We start from the raw sequence: 22932 nt of genomic DNA on the forward strand, positions 1-22932 counted from the left end.
CTGTTATCATGTTTAGCTCAGAAGATATATGACAAAAAATACACAATTCGGCCATTTTTGTCACTGAAAATTGTACTGTACTATGTCATGGCTTTTTTTTTTTTCTTTTTTACATACACCTGACTATAATTGTTGTATGACCTCTAAGGAGCAGTTTGGCCTTGAACTGGCAGAAAAGAAACATGACTCAGAAAATACAATCATGTTTCAGATTATAAAATTCAAATTATTTGTGGAAAAAAATTTAAAATAATGGCCGTAAAACACAAATGCCAAATCAGGGGTCAGTCAATATAAATATAGGCTCCAGTCAGGCCAACAAATACTTTGGCATGTACATACAAGGCCAGTTACTGTATATAGTATGTTTATCTTTATTATGACTAGTGCATTGCCCGTAGGAAATATGTATTCCTATAGAAAAGTGGGAGGTTAAGTAGCTTTTTCATGGATGCTTTGATTATACCAAACTATTTACCTTGCCTTGTTTGGTGTCATTATTTTCAGCACAACCTCACATTTGTGACTGTACAGTTATTTTTCATTTTGACATATTATATTAACACTATGGACTCCATAGTGTTAATATAATATGTCAAAATGAAAAATTGACCTAAAATCACAAAATAACATAAAATCAGAATAGGAAAAAGTTAGATTTTTTTACTGTGAAAACCACAAATATGTTTAATAAACCAATTGCATCAGTTATAATGCAAATATAAATAGTTTGCTAAATTTGTGCATAAGTTTTGAAAATTTACAAAGTTATATGGAACTATTTACATTTAAATGCATCTCTGTCGCTGTCTGTATCACCGCCAGCGTCCCTCACACAACTTTCCCTGTTCCTCAACAACCAAACTTGCTGCTTGCCCGTTTTTACCGTTTCTTCCTGCACCAGACACAAAGCAAACAAAGCAAATGTTTCGCGAAAAAGCGTGGCGGACATTATTTACCCTAAGTCCGGTTTCGGACGTGCCGGTGCGTCCGGTCCGTCGACTGGGGAGGTGGGCCGTGTGGGTGGGCTAGCAGCTAGCTGCACACGAACATCCACAGATTCCGATTCCACTTTGTTGTCCGCGCGTCTCCGGATCTCATCAGACCTGAGAAACTCGGTCCGGACTCGTTTAGTCTCATTAATCCACAACAGTCAGTTTAGATGCACATAACAGAACGGGACCGAACCGCAGGCAAAATCCCGGTCCAGCCCCCCCCTTTGCAGGTATAAATCCACTTGTTTCTTAAGGTGTGTCATGGAGTCGGGCTCTGCAGTGATTGGCTCTGGTGCGCACGTGGCTATGGTGTGCAGTGATTGGCTCTGGTGCGCACGTGACTATGGTGGCTATGGTTAGCAATGCTAGCGGAATTCGTAAAGCATTTCTGAAATAATTTATTAACAGTATCGTTGTAGTCCAAACAAATGCGACGTTGCACACCATTGAACCAAGCAGCAGCCATGTGGAAACTATCAGGTCAGTCTGATCCTGATCCGCAGAGATATTTGAGGAACACACACACACACACACACACACACAGATTCCTTGCTTTTATAGAGAGATAGTTTTTTATTATATTTCTTATTCAAATTGTTATTTTATTCTTTCAATATCTCTCTATTATTGCCTCTATTTTGAGACTTACTCTTGTTACCTGCAAATTTCTCCCAAGGGGTATCAATAAAGGTACATCTTAATCTTAATCTTAATATAAATGTAGATAAAGATGGAGGATTTCAAGTATATTTGCTCCTGTTCACCCAATCAATAATATTATTGTCTGACATCTGAATTTTGTGTTCACCTTTTAAGAGACAGCTGCGCCCTCAGTTGATTGGCTGTCAGGTAGGTGCTGTGGTTATTTACAATGCATAGAAATTCACCAGAACGCAGAAAATGTATCGTCTAATATCGCCTTTCCTTTGGCAACCACACTTTCAGCCTTCCAGTGCTCCCTTAACTGTTCTCCATCTGCAGAGTTTCACAGTCACATCTGTTGCACATCTGTTTAAATCTCATTGGTGGTCTGTTATATGGTTTTGTTTGACAGATCAATGTTGATTTTTACAAATCTCTTCAGAGCTGTTGAAAAATTTACCTACCTTCCTAAATAGATGGTATAAAAGGCGTGTAAAAGGCATATTAAAAATATATATACAAATGATTTGAATCTTCAATCTGAAACATGGTTGTCAGAGCTCATATATTAAACACAATCAAACCCTTATTGTTGATCACTTGAGAATCCTTTTTTAATCAATGTTATCAGCCACAGTATTGATAATGACCTGTTTTTACACTTGCTTCATCACGACAACAAAGCAGGTCTCGTTCTCATTATGAAGTGTTTCCTAATTGCTTCCAAAGGGATTTTACACACTGACCACTAATGAGCATGTTGATCCATGTAGCTGCTTCCTGGTGTCCCTCACTGATTCATGAACAAACAGCATGAAGAATTCCAAATAGTGATAGACATGTTCAAAAGGGGCAAAACAATGTTTTAATTCAAACTGAACACAACTTGACGAGGATTTTATTCACATGTGGGAGACCAAAATAGTTCCTAGTGTTAGTTCAGGTATTGATAATAGTGTTCCTCAGCTCTTGGTTCACAACTGTACTGCTGGTCAGAGTAGCACAAGAGGCAAAGATAAGCTTTTAAGGAACTCAGTTATTCTTTTCAACTTACATCCACTCTTGTTAACATTTAATTTAACATATTCTGTTACAGGGAACATGTACCATAATTTCCCATTCCCATTTCCATTTGTCGGCATACCTATCTTTCTCATGTAGGCCTGCAAAACTAAAATAAAATGAAAAATGAAAACTTAAACTAAACTGAATCTAAAACTAAAACTAAAACTTAACTAAAACATGAAACTATAAGCTGAGCAACACTAAACTAAACCAAACTAAAACTAAAACTTAACTGTAAGAAAAACTAAACAAAAACTAAAACATGACAAGATGATATAGTTTAAACTAAACTAAGACAACTAGATAAAATGAGCTAAGTAACAACAAATAAAATGAAACTAAACTAAAAACATAACAAGAAGATAAACATTAAAGGTGCAGTATGTAGTTTTTGGGAAGACATTCTAATCAGAACAGAAAGATCTTCATTGACTGATTTTTGTAAGTCTAAACAAACTAAATAAACAAACTTTCACAATTTCAAACTGTTTTACTTTGTTTATATGTGGCGGACCCTGCCACCTTTCTAGTTTCAAACACTCTTCTGGAGCCCTAATTTTCCTCTGAGAACAGCTTGTTTATTCAGTTATGGAGAAAATAAATATTTTATATTGAGTTTGTATTATTACCTCACTTATTATTACCTTAGAAATATTAGAGTTTAATTTTCTCCTGCAAAACCACACAGTACCCCATTAAACTAAGACAAGATAACCAAGACCGAACTGTGGCAAGATAAGCTAAAGTAAGGCACGCCTAAATGCAATTAGATTTTTGCTTGTGGTTGGAGGGTCAGTGGGTACAGTACTGCAAATGTTTAATCTGGATTTTCTTTTATTACTCAATCTTTTTTATATATATATTATATGGTACAAACAATAACACCACATTCAACTACAAAATGTCAAAAGTCATAATGCACAGACTGTGTCCAGCTCTGTTAAACATGTTTATGCACACATGTCCATCTATTTCAATCTGTCCCCACACCTGACTCTGAATGATCTTTTGGACTTTCACTGTTTGTTGTCGCTTCATTTATTATTTAGAAATGAGAGTGATGTTAAGTAAGGAAATGGACTTGTATTAGTGTTATATGCCATCCGCTTTAGAGATAACACTAAACTTCCTGTGCCACAATGCTTGAACTGCAGATGTTTTCAGGCTTTTAAATAATGACAAATGAGGCTTTATGATGCAACTCTGGGATTGATTGTGTGGCAACATTTCAATATTAATTATGTATGAATTCAGCATATATAAACTATGTGCCTTGAGCTGAAATATTAAGTTTGGTGCTGCATGAATTGAAATTATCGACTGACGGGCAGCAGGAGGGTTGAATTTTTTCGGCCAGAAAAAAATTATTAAGAACAACTTGCCGCTCAAAATATATGGTATTATATAAATATTCATATACACATATTGCCTCATTAAAACCCTTTTATTCACATATGTGTTGGCTTTAATGATAACAAAAACACGTCACAAAATTCGAATATATTAACTTTTATTCCAGGTGCAGTGCAACAAATTACAAGCAAATGTCAGGTGGAAAGACTCACGAAGTTAAGAAGACAAATGATGCGCTGTTGATTACAGCTGAAAGTCCTAACTGTCTTAAAACCTTTTTCCACATTATAATTTTTCCACATTATAATTTTGAATTTCATAGAAGTGAAAGGTGCAATGGGAGTCACACAGACTGAGAGAAGGCTTATCCATCTCCCTGATCCTCAGAAAACGGCCTTGTCTATGTGGGAAAAAAACACAGTGCGCAGTGTTAGCTGCAAAATATGTTTTCATGAGCCAAGAGAAACAAGCTCTCACACTTTATGTCTCAAAGTTATTTTTTTTCTATCTTGTGATCAACTCAAATATTCATGTCAACAAAGCTTATTTGAATTTAACTGAGAAGATGTCTATAACCTAACAAGGCTCCCCCTAACATTATATGTAAATGTTAATAATGACAACATTTTAAAGCACCTTCACTATCGTGGTCATCCGAAAAACACATTTTCCCATATTGAATGAGGGTAATGCATTTGAATAACTTTTACTATGCATCTTAATTTCTGATATTTGAAGGCAAGCAGCATTCACAGTAACAAAAATCATATGCAAACATGGAGAAATGTCGGTAATGACTAAAATCATGTCTTAAATATAAATACAAGGAAACATTATTGCAATCCTGTGCAGAGATATATCACATATTGTACATGTTCATACAAGGTATGCCTGCAATAAATATGAGTTAACACAAAATCAATATCAAATTCAGCCAAAATCAACTGTTTGAAAATATGCACTTTTGTTTTTCACTTAAGCTGCGACTTTGGACCTGCAGTTAAATGTGTTTCATAATTAGCACCATTCAATATAATTATAAAGACTCAATTGCAGGGGAAAGAAAGGGCAGCAAAACTTGAGGCGACCCAGACGGCCTTTAAATATTATTGTTTGTTCCAATGAACTTGAATATAATTTAGAAACAACCCTATATGATCAGGGAGAAAGTTTACAAAACAGTAATATGTTACTGCAGTGTCAAATAGATTTAAGCTACAAACACTGCCTTTGCTAATTTTATAGGCAGAATCTTGTGTCTGAAAATCAGTTTCAGAATGTGAACTCTTATGATTTGAGTACCGAGTCCGTACAGCATTGGGTTGGCAAGAGGTGGGATGACAATAAAGTATAACGACAGGAAGATCCGTAGTTCGGCAGCCACATGACTCATGTTAAATCTAGTTTGTATAATTTCAAAAAGGGAGCCGATTGAGAAGTTTAGCAAAGACACTAAATGTGGGATACATGTTTTAAGAGCATTGCTCTGGGAGTCTCTTGATAGTTTCCAACACACTCTTGAAATTTGCACATAAGAGAAAACAATCATCACTAACTGAGGCATAATTAAAACCAGAATAAGCAGCAGTCCAACAATACTTATGTAGGATGGATTTGAGCATGAATTCTTGACCAGCTCCATGTTCACACAATATAATTTTGGTATGACTTTTCCACAGAAGGTCAGTCGTAAGGTCAGCGAGTAAAAAAGTCCAAACAAAATGGTTGGGTATAGAACTGCTAATGCAATAAGCTTGATTCTCTTTGAATGAGACATGATGCTGTGGTAATGGAGTGGGTAGCAGATGGCGACATATCTGTCATATCCCATAAGAGCTAAAATACAAAACTCAGCAGATCCATATGTGTGAAGGAAGTAGACTTGAGCCATGCACCACCTCGCAGACAACTCATAGCTCTCTGATATGAGCACAGACATTATTGTGGGCAACAATGCAGTGCTGCCATAGAGTTCATTGATGGATAACATACACGTGAACACATTCATAGGTTGGTGCAGCTCTTGGTTTTTCTGTATGACAGCAACGAGCAGTGAATTCAAAGCGATATGAACAAGATAGAGCAGGAGGAACACAATAAACAGCCCGTGTTTGCTGTTTTCCAAGACAGCATATGCAGTCATTGTGAATGTCAGCACTGTTGCGTTGACCATGGTTTAAAAATGCGGCTCTGAAATGAAAAGACATCAGATTTTCACACAATGGTGTGGATAGATAAATGCATCGAATGACAAACATTTTCAGGGAAATCAAACAGAAATAGGAATACAGTGCTTTAGAGATATTATTGCTGATTGGACTCTACCAAACATCATCTAGAATTTAGACGAGTCTTTATCTGACAACGTCACGGGATCAGAGTACAGACAGACTCATTGAGATCTCATGTGTGCACAGTTACCTGAGTGGTCGTGCTCCTCCCGGCACAGCAGAGTTTGCACGCCGCAGGAGCTTGAGGAGCCTTCTTTAACATCGCTCGGGGAGGACTGGTGATGGTGTTCCCATGGTAACCTCAGTATGTTACGTCGACTGATAGATTCTGTAATAGATTCTGCCCAATGTAATTTATTTATTTTACCCTTGAATTTGTCCTTATTCTTTTATCAGGGCACGATGAGAAGTCAGTTACTGCACACGTGAAAAGTCAACAACATCACAAGTTTGAAGTGGGTTAATGCCATGTATTTGACCCGTTCAGCCACCAAATCCTACACCCAAGAAGTACTTTTTATTCCACCTCCTGACTTTGTAAAGCCTCAAAAGCAAACCTTTCCTCGTACCAAGATCTCTTTCGGATCGATAGCTTGTGAGATAGCTGACCTTTTTCGGGGGAAAAGGCTTCAGGTGAACAAAAAGAACAACAGGTCATGGTGGCTTAACACACGACTCTCACTGTGGAGGCCGGGGCTTGTGTCTTATGAAGCGTATTGTTATATTGTTGAATTGCTATTTTTAGACTTATTTACTTCTTTGCTATTAGTTAGTTTGTTAGTTTACTTATATGAATATTTATTTTTCTTTTTTTTAATCTTTTTTTAAAAGAGGTGTTTTTCAGTTTTCGCTTGCAAGCTTCAGCGACAAAACTACTTCCTCAGGTTTAAGCAAGAAAACTGCTCAATTAGATTAACTCCAGATTTGATTAGGTTCAGGGTTTGGGTTAAAATAGACCCCTTTCACAACTTTAACCACATTATAAAGCCTTTTCTGGCAGAAAGGCCTCAGGGTGTCAGGTGACAAAGTAAAAAGTATGGTGTGATCGGGGCTCAAGGACTGTGTAAGACTTATTTCAATCTTATCATTATTCATTCACATGTGCATGAAAGAGCCTTATGAGCGTTTTTTTGATAATACTTGAAGGCGATTGTGGAAACTGTGCACAGCATCTCACCTATATGAGAGAGGGACGCCAGAAAGCATCAAGTCGCATTGGAAGTTTGTTAGGGACAAGTAGTGAGTAAGTTAAAGGGTGGTGCAACTGCTGCACTCACAAATATATTGAAGGTGGGGGACTCTTCCATCAATGCCTTTCAGAATTCAGTTCACATGGCCCTGCACCAGAACTGGTATCCGGTCCATCTGCTCATTCGGCAGAAACGAGGCCTCCCCCAAACTACATTGACCAAGTCGGCTGTACTGTCAGACTGTGCACTACTGCATATTACAACATGGTTGTGTGTCTGTAAGCGTCAAATGACAGACATGCCTACCTCTCTGTAGCAGAAAAGAAAAGAATGATGTGAAAAGTGATAATTAAATGTCTAGTTGGTGTTTGTAACATCACTAGCTTGCGTTCAAAACTACTAAATTTGTCGTTCTTTTACTCTAAATTGTTCCAAGTGTTGCAATTCATCTAGGATATGATTTTTTTTTTTTCTGTGCTGACCTCCGCCAGGCATCAGAAAATGATGCACCGTTGATTTAAATTAAACGGAAATGGCTTCAAAATGTGTTTATGTGTCAAGGTACAGTTTGGTGTTATCAGCAAGAACCACTACTGATTGTATCCACATGTTAAAGAAAACGTTTTCAGCACCGATGATGCAAGCCATAAACACACTCATTAGAGGTCATTAGTCCACTTTGTTTTTCCATTCCTCTAGATAGCAATTAGATGCCACTGTTTTGCCACTGGTGAGACCTCTTTGGACAGCACCTTGAGAATAGGGACGAGGACTGAGACATAAGCGGTAACGACGTCCCTTTAGAGCGCACTGATGCAACACCGGCGAAACTGTGTCTGAGGGGTCGTGACCTTTAAGCTCGAAAAGCAAATCACAGCAATAATATACATCTCATCAAATCCATCCACCAATGTAATTCATTAATTCACATGTAAGTCCGTCGTGAGGAGTGCGGTGGGAGATGGCCTGTGGTGGCTTAGAAGCAAATAGTGTGGAGGGCAAAGTTGAAATAGATAAAATGTGATCTAGAAGAGGTGGGATAGATTGGCAAGGTAACAATCACATCTTGGAAGAACATCTTTTGTAAATAAATGTAAAATGTAAAATGGCATTTAATATGTAATACACGGCTCCAGTCAGATACAGCTTCTCTACTTTACTGGTGACCCCAAACAGCAGGAAGGTAACAGAGAAGTGAGAGAAAGATTCTTAAATATGCCCCTTAATCCGCATCAGCACCAACAGTCGATTAGGTCCATTCTGAGGCGAGACCCAGCCACGATCCACCACCCGAGTTTCGCTGAATTCTGTCCAACAGAATTGATATTTGTATGTATTCAGACTGACATCCTGCGTTGTTCTTTTCCTCCATCCGGTCTTGCTTCTGTTTGGCTTTCTGTTGTTTTATTGCCTCCCGAGCGTCCTGATTTTGCTTTGTCTGTCAAAGCACTCTGTTTGTGAAGGTGTGATGTAAATAAAACATTTTTTTTTATTATCATTAATGCAATTTATCTGCCCTGAAGTGTTAGAGTAGGAGGTGACTGTGATCTCTGACGACTGTATCGCCTTTCGATGTGTTTCTACTCTTGAATACTGAATATTCTGGCCTCTCAACACTGAGGCAGCGACTGTTGCTCCAAATGAGATGTTGTCATGATGTACTGCACTGAATATATTCAATTGCACAAATATTTTAATTGTAATCTAAGTTTGGAGAGTGACACCCCCCCTCTCTCATCAATGATAGTCTCTCCAACAACAGGTCTCAGTCACAAAGGGTGGCTGACGTCTGTGTGGTGATGAGCCACTGCAGGAACCTGGCTATGGTTCTCTTATCGATATGAGACTCCCCCAGCAGTAGTTGTTGGCATCCTGACATCCCTTTCTGTTGGATGTCTGCTTCTGGGTGTGCTGCTTCTAACCCCTGGACATAGGCCTCAAATGGGTGGACTCGAGAGGCCAATGTTGAGTACCAATCCGGTGATGGCGACAGTTGTGACGCACTTAATCAAGATGCTAGTGGGCTTATGTACATCCAGCCAGTAGCCGGAATAATCCACGGACCAGGGAGGTGGTGGTCTTTTTATGGAGGTGTTATTCTGAAGTGACTGGATTAGTTCTACCAATGTACATTGTGTAGCCACATCCAAAGATCACACATCTTTACTTACATTGGTTGTTCTCAAAATGGGTGACACTGGGTAGAGTTGGTAGAGAGGGCGTCCCATGTACAGAGGCTTTGTCCTTGAGTTCGAGTCCCAGTCTGGGGCCCTCTGCTGCGTGTCACCCCCCCCTCTGTCTCATCCTGTTTCCTGTTATCGCTAAAGATGTCCCATCAATAAAGCCATACAGAAGCCAAAAAATAACAATTTTTAAAAATCTGGTGAAACTGATTACCACTATCTGGTTCACCAGATGGTCATGCGGTTCCAAGAATCATGAATGGAACCATTTCAAGAACCAAACCCAATTTGGTAGGAAATGGTTGTGAATGTCATTCAAGTGGCCGCCAAGGTGAAGAATTGAGGGCTACAGGATACAGCATACACTGTAAGTGCCATTGGATGCCGTCTCCAAAGAGAGGGGGCATGTCTTATCTGAACCCCAGCAAATTTGGCTCTGGGTCGTGGAAGCTCGGCCGGGGGGTGCCGTTGTCATAGCTCTGTCTTATTTCATTTCATTCGGGTCACATGTAGATGCAGACAGAAACTCAGCAATACTCTTCTTCATGAGGACGAACATTCACCGTCCATCACAGCCTCAGTAATAATAGCTACAACTTTTATGAATGTGATTTCCCGTTTTCCTCCATGTTTTACCTCGGCCAGACTCACATTAGAGAAGCTCCTTTATGACATTTGGCAACCGATTGATTAGAAAATGACAACAATGTGACAGTCAAACTGGGCCAGATTTTTCATCCACTAAAGGAGATCAAACTGATTATCAGATCAATTGTTCGATCCTGCCATTATTCATTTTTCTTATCTTAAATACGGTCCTGATTTATTTGTTAAGACAACACGCTGAATCTCCAAATCGAAAATGCTAATGTTGTTTACAAAATGCTCGCAGCTGCAAATGTTTTCTCCTCGACAGAATCAATTTGTGAGAAAATGCCTCTTCTCTGATGCTCAGAAAGCCGGCCCCACGGCTCATGTTCTCAATCTGAGACAGCAATGAGGCTTAAGGATGTGCATGTGTTTTAAATCAGCTGAAAAACAGGCAGTTGCTTGGCAATGTTTGTCTCTTGTCTCATGACAACACTCATGTCACGAGTTTGGCACAGTGATTTATGTTCCCTAAATGAGATTAAGGAGAAGCATGTTCTCTTTAGGATGTTTATAATTCCATAATATAAAACCCAGTGACCAGTATGCTGCTTCATATTATCCTCACTCCTCCCCTCTGACCAAAATACTAACTGACCGGGCCAAGTCCTCATTGTGGTGCGACGGTATCCAACGCAAGAATGTCTTGTTATCGTGTGGTTGTGTTGGCGCTCCTCGTCGTCCTGCTGCTTAACGGTAAGTCTTGCTTTTATATCTCTACATGTTCTTTCAGCTCTATTCTGCACACTTCTTTGCTTCCATGGATAGTATACTTTGGTATTTTGGTATTGAACAGTGCTGCAATATTTTTCATCATGCACAGTTGTGGAGAATGAGGCTGCATCCTTTCCTTGGTCATGCCCCAGTCTGAGTGGAGTGTGTAGAAAGGTCTGCCTCCCAACAGAGCTGTTCTTCGGACCGCTGGGCTGTGGAAAGGGCTTCTTGTAAGTGTTGATGTTCAGATACAATGTGTGGATATACTGTGTACATTTATCCAATCATAATAGATCATAACATTTTTTGTTTGTACTTCCCAGGTGCTGCGTGTCTCATTTTCTATGAGAGCTGAAAGCCATGAGACAGGACTGCATGTCTGGTCAGCCACACCGGAAGACTTGCTGAAGATGGAGAGGACCGAAGACACGGTTGCGGAGGATCACGTTTGGCCTTTTTTAATCTGACGTGACACGGTGGACTGGATCTGGTGGAGCATTAGATTAACTGCGTGAAGTTTTTTCTTTCATGATTTAATGCAGCTGAAATGGCTGAGGTGGAGTAAAAAAAAAAACTACATCTAACCTCTTTGCTTGTTTGTATTTTATTTACATGTAACTTTTTCATCTACAATCATGGATCCTCTTGGTTGCTTGGTCTTTCACACAATTTGTGTGTAGATTCTAAACATGCTGCTGTGCAGAGAGACAAATTCCATCTCTTCATCTAATTTAGCTGCATGCATGCTTATTAGAGGGAGAATGCAAGGGCCCTGCACTTTAGTATCTATCTATCTATACTGATATATACTGACTATACTAGATTCTTAATCCAATTATATATCTCTTAACAATTTGTAGTAAATGTGGATTTCTTTGTGAGGGACTTAGTTTTTGGCAGCCTGTTTCTCTCTGCTCTGCTAACAGAAAGCAAAAGAACCTAACGTTATTCCAAAACTGCAGCTTGCTAACATAAGATATCAACTGGCTGAGTTAAGTTCACTGTGAATATTCACCTTGAAATAAACTTATGTTTCATTGTAAGAGCTGTAACTTTAGAATGGGCACACTGAAATTACATATTGCATCTCCGGTTGAAGATTTTTGCATTAAAAATGCAAAAATTATAAGGTGAAGAAGAAGCATATGGATTTTGTTTTTCTGCTCTGGAGCTGTATATATTTAGGCGCTGCATGCCACAAAGAATACAGTCCCTGATGCTCATAAGAGCCATGTTTGTTCCAAATGTAAGGACAAAAGCAAGCAAAGAACAAAAAAAAAAAACAATGCATAGATGGCGTCTCTTTCTTGTAATGAGTAAAAAAAATATCTGTCAGTGCTACATTCTATGTGTGTCTTATATTATAATTCAATTTCAGGCTTCTCAGAATATGCAAATGAGTAAGAACAACTAAGCAAAAAGAGGGCCGGCTTGACTTGTTTTTTAATAACCTAATATCCATTTTGCCTCCATTAGATCAACAAATCTCAAACATGAGTGACAATGACACACAGCTTTATTGAAAAGACCAACGTTTATCGCTTCTCTCCAACTTAACTAACAGCCCAGTTATGTTGGTGCTGTGCATCATAAGATTTTGTAAACTGCTTCTTCAGAAGAGTCAACCCTAAAGCGACCCTAACCATCTAGACAGTGTGAGCTGTATGTTTGACGCATTTGGGAAAGACGGCTGCAGCTGACAGCTACAGAAATGCCGACAAGAGAAGAAGAACAAGTTGAGATTCCATTTCTATTCGTTTTAAATAATCACACCAGTTCTATGTCATTCATAAACCTAAATCCATATTCATAATAAAAACAACACTATTATATACAGCATACATGGTGGACATCTTCAGCTTTGGATCATTTAATCCTCGTTTTGATTCGTCAGGCAGTGTGCACCATATCTCGCTGTATGCTGAGGAATTAACTGCTTAATATCAAATCCAGGTGTTACATTCATTGTCATTGTGTCTACATAATCCTCCTTCCATCAATCAGACGTGTTTATGTGATGGTGCAGAGAGATCCTGTGGGGTCAGGGTCTGTATATCCAGCTCCGGGAGTCTACTACAGCTACTGATACAATTTTATGACTTTCTGATGAAGTCATTATAACTCCAAAAGGCAGGTGGTTGCTTGATGGGCAGGAAAAAACGGTCGACCCTGAAACTTGTCACTGGTGTATGATCATTCCCATACATTTTTGTGTTTGAGGATATAATGTATAATGCGACTTCTGTGCCCTAAAACATTTAATCATGTTTTATGAGACTTTATTTATAGGCCAATATAGATACGAAAGGTCAACTGCAAACACGTGGTTGGTCTATTCTGTTTGTGAAGCGTCTTCGTCTCTGAAACGAAAAGGCTACAGATCCACGCACATTTTGTACTGCTCATGACACAGTAACTGCAGCAGCGGGCATCACAGACGCCCTGCAGTGACAGTTAGTCTTTGACATTGGCAGTAGAGGGATTCCCCCACTGGCTATCTGACCTTCATTACGAGAGAGACCTGTGTGTGGCTGATCACAGGAAGAAAAAAAAAACATCAGCATCCTCTACTTTTATTTGCTTTAGTCAGTAATGTCATTGCCTTTCATCTCCATCATCTGACCATCTTCTTTCTGACTCTCTTATAACTACTACTATTTAAATGATAAGATGCACTGGCACAAATGGTTTCATAAATTGTAGACTATCTTGACACTACACTTCCTATATGTTGATAGACTGGTGCCACTATACGGTTCGGTACTTATTTATTTTTTCATTTGTACCTTAGTTGTCATTTGTTGAAATCAGACAGACTTTATTATGACAGTAAAATGGTATGAGAGTACAGTGAAACTACCACTTGAGGGCAGTGTTGATGAAGTTGTGGCCTGATAACTGTGAGTTCTCTGTGTTTCCAGACAGCAATGTTGCCCTCTAAATGATAATGTGTCATTAGTCGCAGGTGGCATATCTTTTGCAACTGTCATGCATGAATAACAGGGACTTCATCCACGAGACCTGTGGATGCTCTTCTGTAACAAGGGAACTAACTGATTGTAATCTGGTTCTTTGAATGCAGAGGAACCAGTTGGTGTCTTTCACCATCTGTTTCTATGAAATGCCAACTCATCCTGATAATGTGCATTCCCTTTTTTAGACACAAGATAACACAATTACACACTTTTAAAAGTTAATTTGTGTCTATAAGGTTTGCTATTTCAGATTTACATAAACCACAGGTGAGCAGAGGGAAGCCAAGCGCTTGCAATGCGCGTGGACTTGTGTGGAGGACATGAGGCCTGCAGGTTCAGGACATTTTGTTCCATGCAGTACCTCTTTTTGCTCGCTGGTGGCGCTGTGGGTCACGGTGCTGGTGAGTCAATCCTCCATCACGGCAGCAAGAGGAACCAGAGCAACAGGGCCAATGCACTCATTGCATCAGATAGCTGGGCAGCCCTCAGTAATATTAGGACCATGAAGTCATGTAGGCAAGATCTAATCATGGAGATCCATCAAATGCTATATGACCTTCAAAACAGGGGGAGGACTGTCAGTTTTCTGTGGATTCCTGCTCATGCAGGGGTTGAGGGCAATGAGGATGCAGACATACTTGCAAAACAAGCACTCAGATCACAAACAGTAAACAATATCCCACTAGGGAAAGCAGAAGGAAAGACAATCATTAAAACACAAATGCAAAGGGTTTGGCAGGAATATTGGGATATAAATGAAACAGGAAGACACTTTTACGGTATACAAAAACAGGTGGGAAAAGGAGGAGTGGTGGTGGGGGCAGGAAGGAGGAGGCGGTCATTACCCGCCTCAGATTAGGACACACAGGGTTTAGCAGCACGCTACACAGAATTGGTAAACATCCTACTGGTAAATGTAGACTATGTGATCATCCTGAAACTGTGCAGCATGTTCTTATGGAATGCAAGGGATATGAGAGTGAGAGGAGAGATCTAAAATCAGCACTGCAAAGGGAAAAAGTGAGCGTCACGGTAGAGAACATGTTGCAAAGATCAGAAAGCATTAGGAGGTATGTGTGTAAATACTTGAGGGAAACAGGCTTAATGGATAGGGTTTAAGGTTTTGTTTTGTTTTCGTTTGGGTTGGTTTGGTTTTATTTTATTGTATTGTATTCATTTATTTTTTTTCTCTGTCATCTAATGTTCCACACTCCAGTCCGGTAGGTGGCGGCAATGCACCTACAAGCTGGATGCCAGCCGCCAATCAAATCCAGAAGAAGAAGAAGAAGAAGAAGAGGAACCAGAGAGCAAGAAGCAATAACAAACAAACCTAGCAAACGAACTAGCGCAACTTTTGGAAACCCAGCATACAGGAAAAGTGTCTCCTTTACTGGAAAAACACATTAATTGTTTACACACTACTAACCGTGTTTAATACGATGTACACGGACTACAAAGACGACGTATAGGAATCTGTCGCTGAGGCTGCTTAACTGGTACGTAACGTCTGCTAACAGGAGCTAAACGTCCGCTAGCTTAGCTAACGTTAATCCTTCCTGTTTTCGTCGTTTTTTTGTGGATTTAAAGGATTGTTGAGAACGTATACAGATGTTGTAAAATAAATTGATTTGCGGCGACATGTGAGAAACCGAAGTGACACACGTGAGAATCTTTGATAAGATTACACACCTTTGAGGTGCCTATTTTAGCACGTACTACGGAATGTAGCTAGCTAACAACTCAAAATAACATTAGAATAGAGTAGATTGTTTTGTTATTGACACTGTTTCAGAATAAACAACGACACACAGATATCGGCTCTTTGTTTGACAAATAAGTATACGATATGGAAAAGAATGAAAAATAGATTAAATATATACAACAAGAAATATAGACACAAGACTCAAGTGAGTATGTAAATGAGGCGTGTTAGGGGTGGTAACACTATCCCGATGACTTGTGATATATTTTCTCAATGACTTGTTTTCTTCTCACATAATACACTCAGAGGTTGTACATCATTTGGTAAAATACTGATATCAGTCCAGCGAGTCAGGGTACCCTTACATAAGTTACCTAACTACTTAATCGCCTGTCAGCCAGAAATAAGGTAATATCGCTAGGTAGCTTGGTATTGTTCCTCGGATTGCGGTGTGGAAACCGCTTTAGCCACGTATTTACCAGGTTTAGCATTGCTACAGATGCAACACATCGGTTAAAAGATTAGTTATCTTCTAACTTTCGGTGGGCGGCTTAAAATGCATGTGTTTAAGATAGTACAACCAGGAAGCAGACCAAATAGGGCCACTTGATAAGCAATGCCATAAAGTAAGTTACAACCTCATGGCACGTGAACGTGTCCTTCATTGTTGCGATAGCATATCGCCCTCAGGTACAAAAAACCTGAGCACTGCGCTTATTTTACCTCACCTCGTCCTAATGCAGTTGCCTTCTTAACCCTGATTATCTGTAACGTTACATAAATAAGTTAGTTAGGTAGTTAGTTACCGCAACGCTAACCAGATCTGTAAGTACCTCTGCAAAGCATGAGATGCACTGGAATGTAAATGGAAGTTTTTTGTTAACACTTTCCTCGCAATGCCACTGGAGTAAGGCACTTGGAAGTTGTTTACATACTGAACAGGAAGAATGGTCGTAAAATCCCCATGCTTATTGTGAGAAAATGTGTCTTGACTGTGTGTGTAAACTTGAAAGAGTAATGTAAAAGACAGTCTGGATTACTTTTCTGTTGTAATTTTTCTGAGTAAGTGTGTAGCAAGAATCTAACAGAGTTGAAGACCTTGCTGCACACAAACATGTATATTGGCTGCAGCTCTATTTTGTTTGTTTGAGTTGAACTCAACATAAATGTAGCTACATTGAAATTTAAAGAGGCTATAATTGGACTGGAAGTGGACTGGTAGCTGAGGAGGTGCCAGTTCACTTCCTTGACTACTGCCGATGTGCCCTTGAGCAAGGCACCAACCCCCCATATGCTCCCCGGGCGCTTTCACAGCAGCCCACTGCTCCTAGCTTGCAGTGTTACAATATATATGCAGCTAGTGATGGGTCAAATGCAGAGAATAATTTCCCCTCGGGGATTAATAAAGTATGAAAATAAATAAATAAATAAATAATAGCAAACAACAACAATGAAATAACAAAGTAAGAAAAACAAATCCAGCTAAAGAAATACAAGGATTTGGAGACCATCTGATTGATTAAGGACTTAATGCAAAAACAAATTGACAAACCTTGCCAAAAGTTCAAGGGCTGTTTTTAACCATGTATAGATAACACCATTAAGAGGGAATCTGACTTCTCCGTCTTTGTTATGTGCTTCTGTCTTATCTTTTCCACAGTTTAGTGCACCTGTAAGTGACTGAGGATGGTTCACACTGGTGTGTGGTGCGTGGGAGCTCGACTGAGTGTCCTTATAGTGTTGTATTGCAGCGTACTGCTTCCCTCACCCACACATGCCTATATCTATGCTGTAAGTAACCTTGGAGCATTAGCTCATGTACTGTAAAAACTTCTACTATAATAGGATTTTTCAGAGAGAATATATCAGTTTCTATGTGTGTTTTTGTATTGGCAGCATTATAGCAATATGACCCCCATGTTATTTGAGGACCTGCCTGCCTTGTTTGGCTCCCCACTTCCTAAGGATGGACTAATGGTAAGAGAATCGAAGGATGCAGTGCATACAGAAAAATACCAGTCTAAATGCTTTATAATGATGTTTTCTTGTGTGTGTGTGTGTGTGTGAAAGGGTGTTTTGGTGGTGTCCCGTCCACTAAATGGTTGTACAACTATGGACCCTGCTCCTCCGTTGCCGCCATCCTACGATGCCAACACCACTAAATTAATCGCTCTCATCCGACGCTACGATTGCAATTTTGATTTAAAGGTCAGTAATGTGTGACTTATATTAAGTATGTTGTAATGTCTGTGAGGCAAACTGGTCTAATGTGAGGAACTGTTTTTCAGGTGTTGCACGCACAGCAAGCTGGATTTAGTGCTGCAATAGTTCACAACATGTATTCAAACACTCTGCTCAATATGAACTACAGCAACGGTAATTCTCCTTTTTTTTAAAGAATGTCCACCATATCAAACATTTAATATTCATACAATCTTACTAAAATTATTCCTTAAATTGAAATCTTGTTGTTGTTTCTTTATTTTCCAGATACTATTGCTGAGGAGATTGAGATCCCCTCTGTATTCACTAGCTACCAAGCCGCTGAATATCTCAGGAGGTTCATAATTCCAGAACAAGGGTGAGTGAAACATTTTGCCTTTTTTTTAAAAAAAGTTTGATTTCTGAAAAAGTTTTTGAACTAGATAGCAATCAAGACCAAACCCACATTTAACAGTCAGCTTTCCATTTGCGTGGACTAATACATAGTGATTATTTCTTTGTTTGTCTTCTTGGCCTGCAGGTCTTATGTGATCCTCAAGCCGGAGTTTGCTTTTCCACTCTCGTACTACCTTATTCCCTTCACTGGAGTTGTTGGAATGATCATTATTGTGATGTGTGTCGTTCTGGTAAGTATGCACATGTTGCAATGTCTACATGAGAGTTTTATTAAGCTGAATGTTGCCCATCTTTAATACACGTACCTTTAAAAAAAAAATGTAGAAAATAAATTTACACTTGTTGGAATTGGACCTACTGGCGCTGTTTTATGGCGGTTGATCTGGGCCTCTGCTGAGAGGGTAAAGGGCTCCCTGACCTTACATTGTCTCCCCTGTTTGCCCGCTGTTCTTCTTTTACTGAGCTGCTAACTGCCACTAGCTGCTTTTTAGATCTCCCTGTTGTGGGTCTTGTCCGTTACACCTCATCAAAACGTCACACCACTGGGTTGCTGGCTCTTTTTACACTGACGTTGATTCAGCACTGTTACTACCTCCACTGCTAACTTAGAGGTGGAACAACAGTGCCCATTTTGCCTTTGCACCTTTTTATAAAGAAAGGGAGGGGGACTAGTGGTGCAACAGTCTCACCTTGAACAGGCTGTTTAAGACTTTTGACTGTTTTGCCCAAAGGTAGCAGAAAAAGCTAGAGACTGCTAATACTCCCCTTGACATGTTATATGTACTCATTAGACATATATTTTTAAATGTAAGCCCTGAATGAGTTTCTAACTTACTTCCATGGGGTCCAGGGCCCATCCAACCATGTTTAGTGTCAATGTTATTCTGATGCCATCAGTAACATTGTCTTTTTGTACTGCTCAGATTATTAGATGTGTACAGTACAGGAAGAGGATGAGGAAAAATCGATTGTCCAAGGAGCAATTGAAGCGGATTCCAACACACCGGTTCCGTAAAGGTAAAAATATTGCATCCTTTTTACTGAACTGTAGTACTTTGCTTTTAAGAACAATGAAACCCCCCCAAAATTTAAATCCTGCAAAATCTTATTACATGTAAATTTAAAGTCTATACAGTTTCCTCTATCATCTGTGGAGATTTTTTTTTATAGAACAGGTTATTAAGTTGAGTTGTTACTAATTTGGGAAAGTAATGACATATATAATCGCCCTCTTAATTTTGAATGGTTTAAAATTATATCGTTCCTCCTTTATTTCAGGGGACGACTATGATGTGTGTGCAATCTGCCTGGATGAGTATGAAGAGGGAGACAAGCTGCGAGTTTTACCTTGTTCACATGGTAAATGTTTAAATGCTGTTATTTTGAGGTTTTCATGTTTGGGTACAATTGAAAAATACTTCTAACACACATTTCGCACCAAGTTGTTGTACTACTATCACATTTTCAACTGTATACTTTAACTTGAGGCTGAATTTAAAGATCATGTGAGGGCCTTTCAGTCATTTGTTTATTCACTCTACATAACAAACAAAAAAACCTCTAAATTCTTCATTTCTGCTTTTCAGCCTACCACTGCAAGTGTGTAGACCCGTGGCTCACACTGACCAAGAAGACGTGTCCTGTGTGCAAACAGCGCGTCACCCGGAACAACACAGAGCACTCCGAGTCCGAGTCTGAGGACGAATCCGGAGGTCGTGGGGAGGAAGAAGGGACAGAGGGTGAAGCAGACTCAGAACGCACTCCTCTGCTGCGGCCCTCCAACCCCGGGTCCCCCTTGGGAAGCCCAGGGGCCTATTCAGCCACCACCACCACCACTGCCCAGTGCCTCGCCTCTCCTGTACACTGCGACTCGCCCATCCTGGGCTTTGAGGGCTACCACTCCCCCCTGGAGGACACAGACTCAGAGAGCGATGACGCAGGCGAGGACAGGCACCACACTGACGACGACACTGCTCAACTCATTGGTAGGGATAGAGTGGAGATCTGATGACTGCAAAGAGATTACTAAGTTTTACTTAAAAGGGTCTTTGTCATCGGGCGTACTGTTATCACACTGACAAACTCAGATTTGGGGTTAGCTAGACATTTCTAGTAACAGAATCTTTTACCAAGTAAACGTAGGAGGTCTACTTGTTGGTGTCAAAGCACATGCAGCACATGCATTGATCGGTTTTTACCTAAATCCAACATTGAAAATGACTTCTACACACATTCACTCCAATATTTGTCCTTGGACTTTCCTTTTTAATGCATGTTTTAATCATAACTTGACCTAACCACTAGTGCTGCACACAATAAATGGGCCACTTAAATATCTGAGTAATATTATGTGCTGTAGAGATGAAGCCTGTGTTGCTAAAACAGAAAAAATTCAGTGCTCGCACTTCAAGTGGATCTTCTAGGTTGTCCATGTGAGGTTTTTAAGTAAGGTTAATGCAGTCTGAAGACTCTCTGTTGTCTTTATAATAATAGTTTTATATCTGGAGTCCTTTTTTCTTGCTTTGACTTGTTCCCTAACAACAATGTGCAAGTTGAGAGGAAATGCTTGTCTTCATTTTATTTTTTAAATCTCCCTGGCTCTCATTTCACACTTTTTAATAGCTATATTTCAGTTCTTTGAAATATCCGATTGTTTTCAAATCCACAATAAATTAAGCTATCATAGAATATTGCAATGATGTTATACATTTCTGCTGCTTTCACATTGTTATTGAAAATACTGTGGTCAGACATATTTTTAGCTTTATCCAGTTTGTCAAGTTGAACAAACTCAGGTTTATAGCAACTAAGTGAAGGTCAGTTGGTATTGTGAAGTGAATAACATAGCAAAATTAATATGGGTTTTGGTTTTATGAATTATTATACTATTTTTTAAATCAGTACAATATAGGTTAATGAATATTTAATAGGCGTTTCTTTTCCATTTTTATATACAACATAATGACAACATGTTGAAGGAGGTGTTTTTAGGGAAAAAAAGAGCATTGCCTTACATTGGCCTTACATTGGCCTTCATGTACATGTGTATGTTAAATTAAATGTTGGGAAATTGAAGGGACAGGATTCACACTCCTTTTGTTTTCCTCTTGTCTAGCTGTAGATAATACTGCTGATCTAGGTCCATGTCTGAAACTGTGCTCCAGATTTGTTTTAAAGAGCAAGAAAGAGAACGCCTGCGTTTCCACGTGTTTAGTGCTAGTGATGATACAGATAGCCAGCCAACACATTGCTTGATTTGCACCTTTTGCTCGACGGCTGAGAACCAAGATTGTTTCTCTACTTTATAAGATGACCTTTGCGAGGTCCATGCTGTTGATTTGTATAAAGAGCAGTACAAATAGAAAACTTAAAAAAGTTGTTTTAGCCAAACTGTTTCACTGCTCCACATAAATAATGCACAATTTTTACCTTTTATCATGAAATTCATAACTGGAAATTTGTTTTTAATGTATAGCTTAATAATCTGACAGGGTGTGAAACTTTAAAGTCACTGTCCTCTATAACAAAAAGAAGTTCTCCAGATGTTTTAAAAATTGTTTCATCGATCGAAATAATACGTCCTGCTGTATAACCTCAACTATTTACTTATATCTGTACCACATCAGAGAGGGGACCAAACATATCCCCCCCAAACACCATAAATACGTATGATAACAGAGGAAAGGTTAAAACAAAACATATGTTTTGTTTGTCTGAAGAATTGGAGAGGAGGCTGTAGGACTGAAATCAATACATTCCATCTTTATATCTGACTGATGATCGATGAAAAGACTCCACACTATCAAGGTCTGATTGGGACTTGTTGGCAATAGTCTGTCTTGTAAAATAGAACAGCTGTTTTCCTATTTACAGTATGCTTCAAATGTCTTTTTGTACTGTACCTTTTTTTTTGTTTTTGTTTTTGCTCTCTATGTCTCGATTTTAGAGACTGTTAATTGAAATGAATGGAAAAAATATATAATCCCCAGATTCATTGATTCTTTTCCCTTCTTCTTTTAGAATGTGCCTAGTTGATCACATTTAAATACTAAATACTAAAATAAGTGTACAGTGTCAAGTATAACTTTCATGTATAAAGCAGGTTTGGGAATCCTTAGGATGTCTAAACACAGTCTGTGGAAAGATGCATTTAATGTGTGATTTGTGGAAGATTAAATGATACTGAAACGGGACTGTGGTGCTACTTTTTTTTGTTTAGATTAAGACAGACACTTCCTCACAATGGGCTATACACAATAAGCCAATATAAAGAAAACATTGGCTTATGATCTGTTATTTTTTAATGTGTATAGATGTGTATCAAAGCTGAAATTGAAATATCAAATAATTAATATACAGAATGTTTATAAAATAGCAGAATTCTTAACAGAAATTTCTTATAAAATTAATACATTTTTTTTTTTAATCAAAGGATTTTGTTCATTCTACTCAGAATACTACATTTACAATGAGAGTGTACACTTGCCTATATGAATACTTAAAGGGTACCTCCACCAATTTTACTACTATTACTACTATGTTGATTAAAAAAAAAGTTGCATACAGCTTTTGTGGCTCCAGAATAAGCTGCTTCTAATCTTATAAATTGCCTACA

General features: G+C 39.0%; 2 protein-coding genes and 1 long non-coding RNA gene across 3 annotated transcripts; 2 read left to right on the plus strand and 1 right to left on the minus strand.

Moving 5' to 3' along the window:
- Positions 1-5256: 5256 nt before the first annotated feature.
- Positions 5257-6546, minus strand: LOC115594586 (olfactory receptor 52D1-like). Its single transcript, XM_030438739.1, has 2 exons — positions 6477-6546; positions 5257-6245 (listed from the first exon to the last, which is right to left on the minus strand). Exon 2 carries the CDS (start codon positions 6226-6228, stop codon positions 5266-5268), a length of 963 nt encoding a protein of 320 aa, XP_030294599.1. The 5' UTR covers positions 6229-6245; positions 6477-6546; the 3' UTR covers positions 5257-5265.
- Positions 6547-10861: 4315 nt separating this feature from the next.
- LOC115593704 (uncharacterized) lies at positions 10862-11605 on the plus strand. The gene is made up of 3 exons (XR_003986352.1): positions 10862-11003; positions 11131-11251; positions 11345-11605. It is a non-coding gene; the product is annotated as an uncharacterized LOC115593704 (long non-coding RNA).
- A 3647-nt stretch (positions 11606-15252) lies between these two features.
- On the plus strand, positions 15253-22510 carry rnf167 (ring finger protein 167). The gene is made up of 10 exons (XM_030438497.1): positions 15253-15492; positions 17359-17489; positions 17595-17675; positions 17769-17906; positions 17987-18074; positions 18189-18279; positions 18442-18547; positions 19241-19334; positions 19596-19676; positions 19904-22510. Exons 2-10 carry the CDS (start codon positions 17385-17387, stop codon positions 20323-20325), a joined length of 1206 nt encoding a protein of 401 aa, XP_030294357.1. The 5' UTR covers positions 15253-15492; positions 17359-17384; the 3' UTR covers positions 20326-22510.
- Positions 22511-22932: the final 422 nt, after the last annotated feature.

This window comes from Sparus aurata, chromosome 13, assembly GCF_900880675.1.
Source record: "Sparus aurata chromosome 13, fSpaAur1.1, whole genome shotgun sequence".
NCBI classification, from domain to species: domain Eukaryota; kingdom Metazoa; phylum Chordata; class Actinopteri; order Spariformes; family Sparidae; genus Sparus; species Sparus aurata.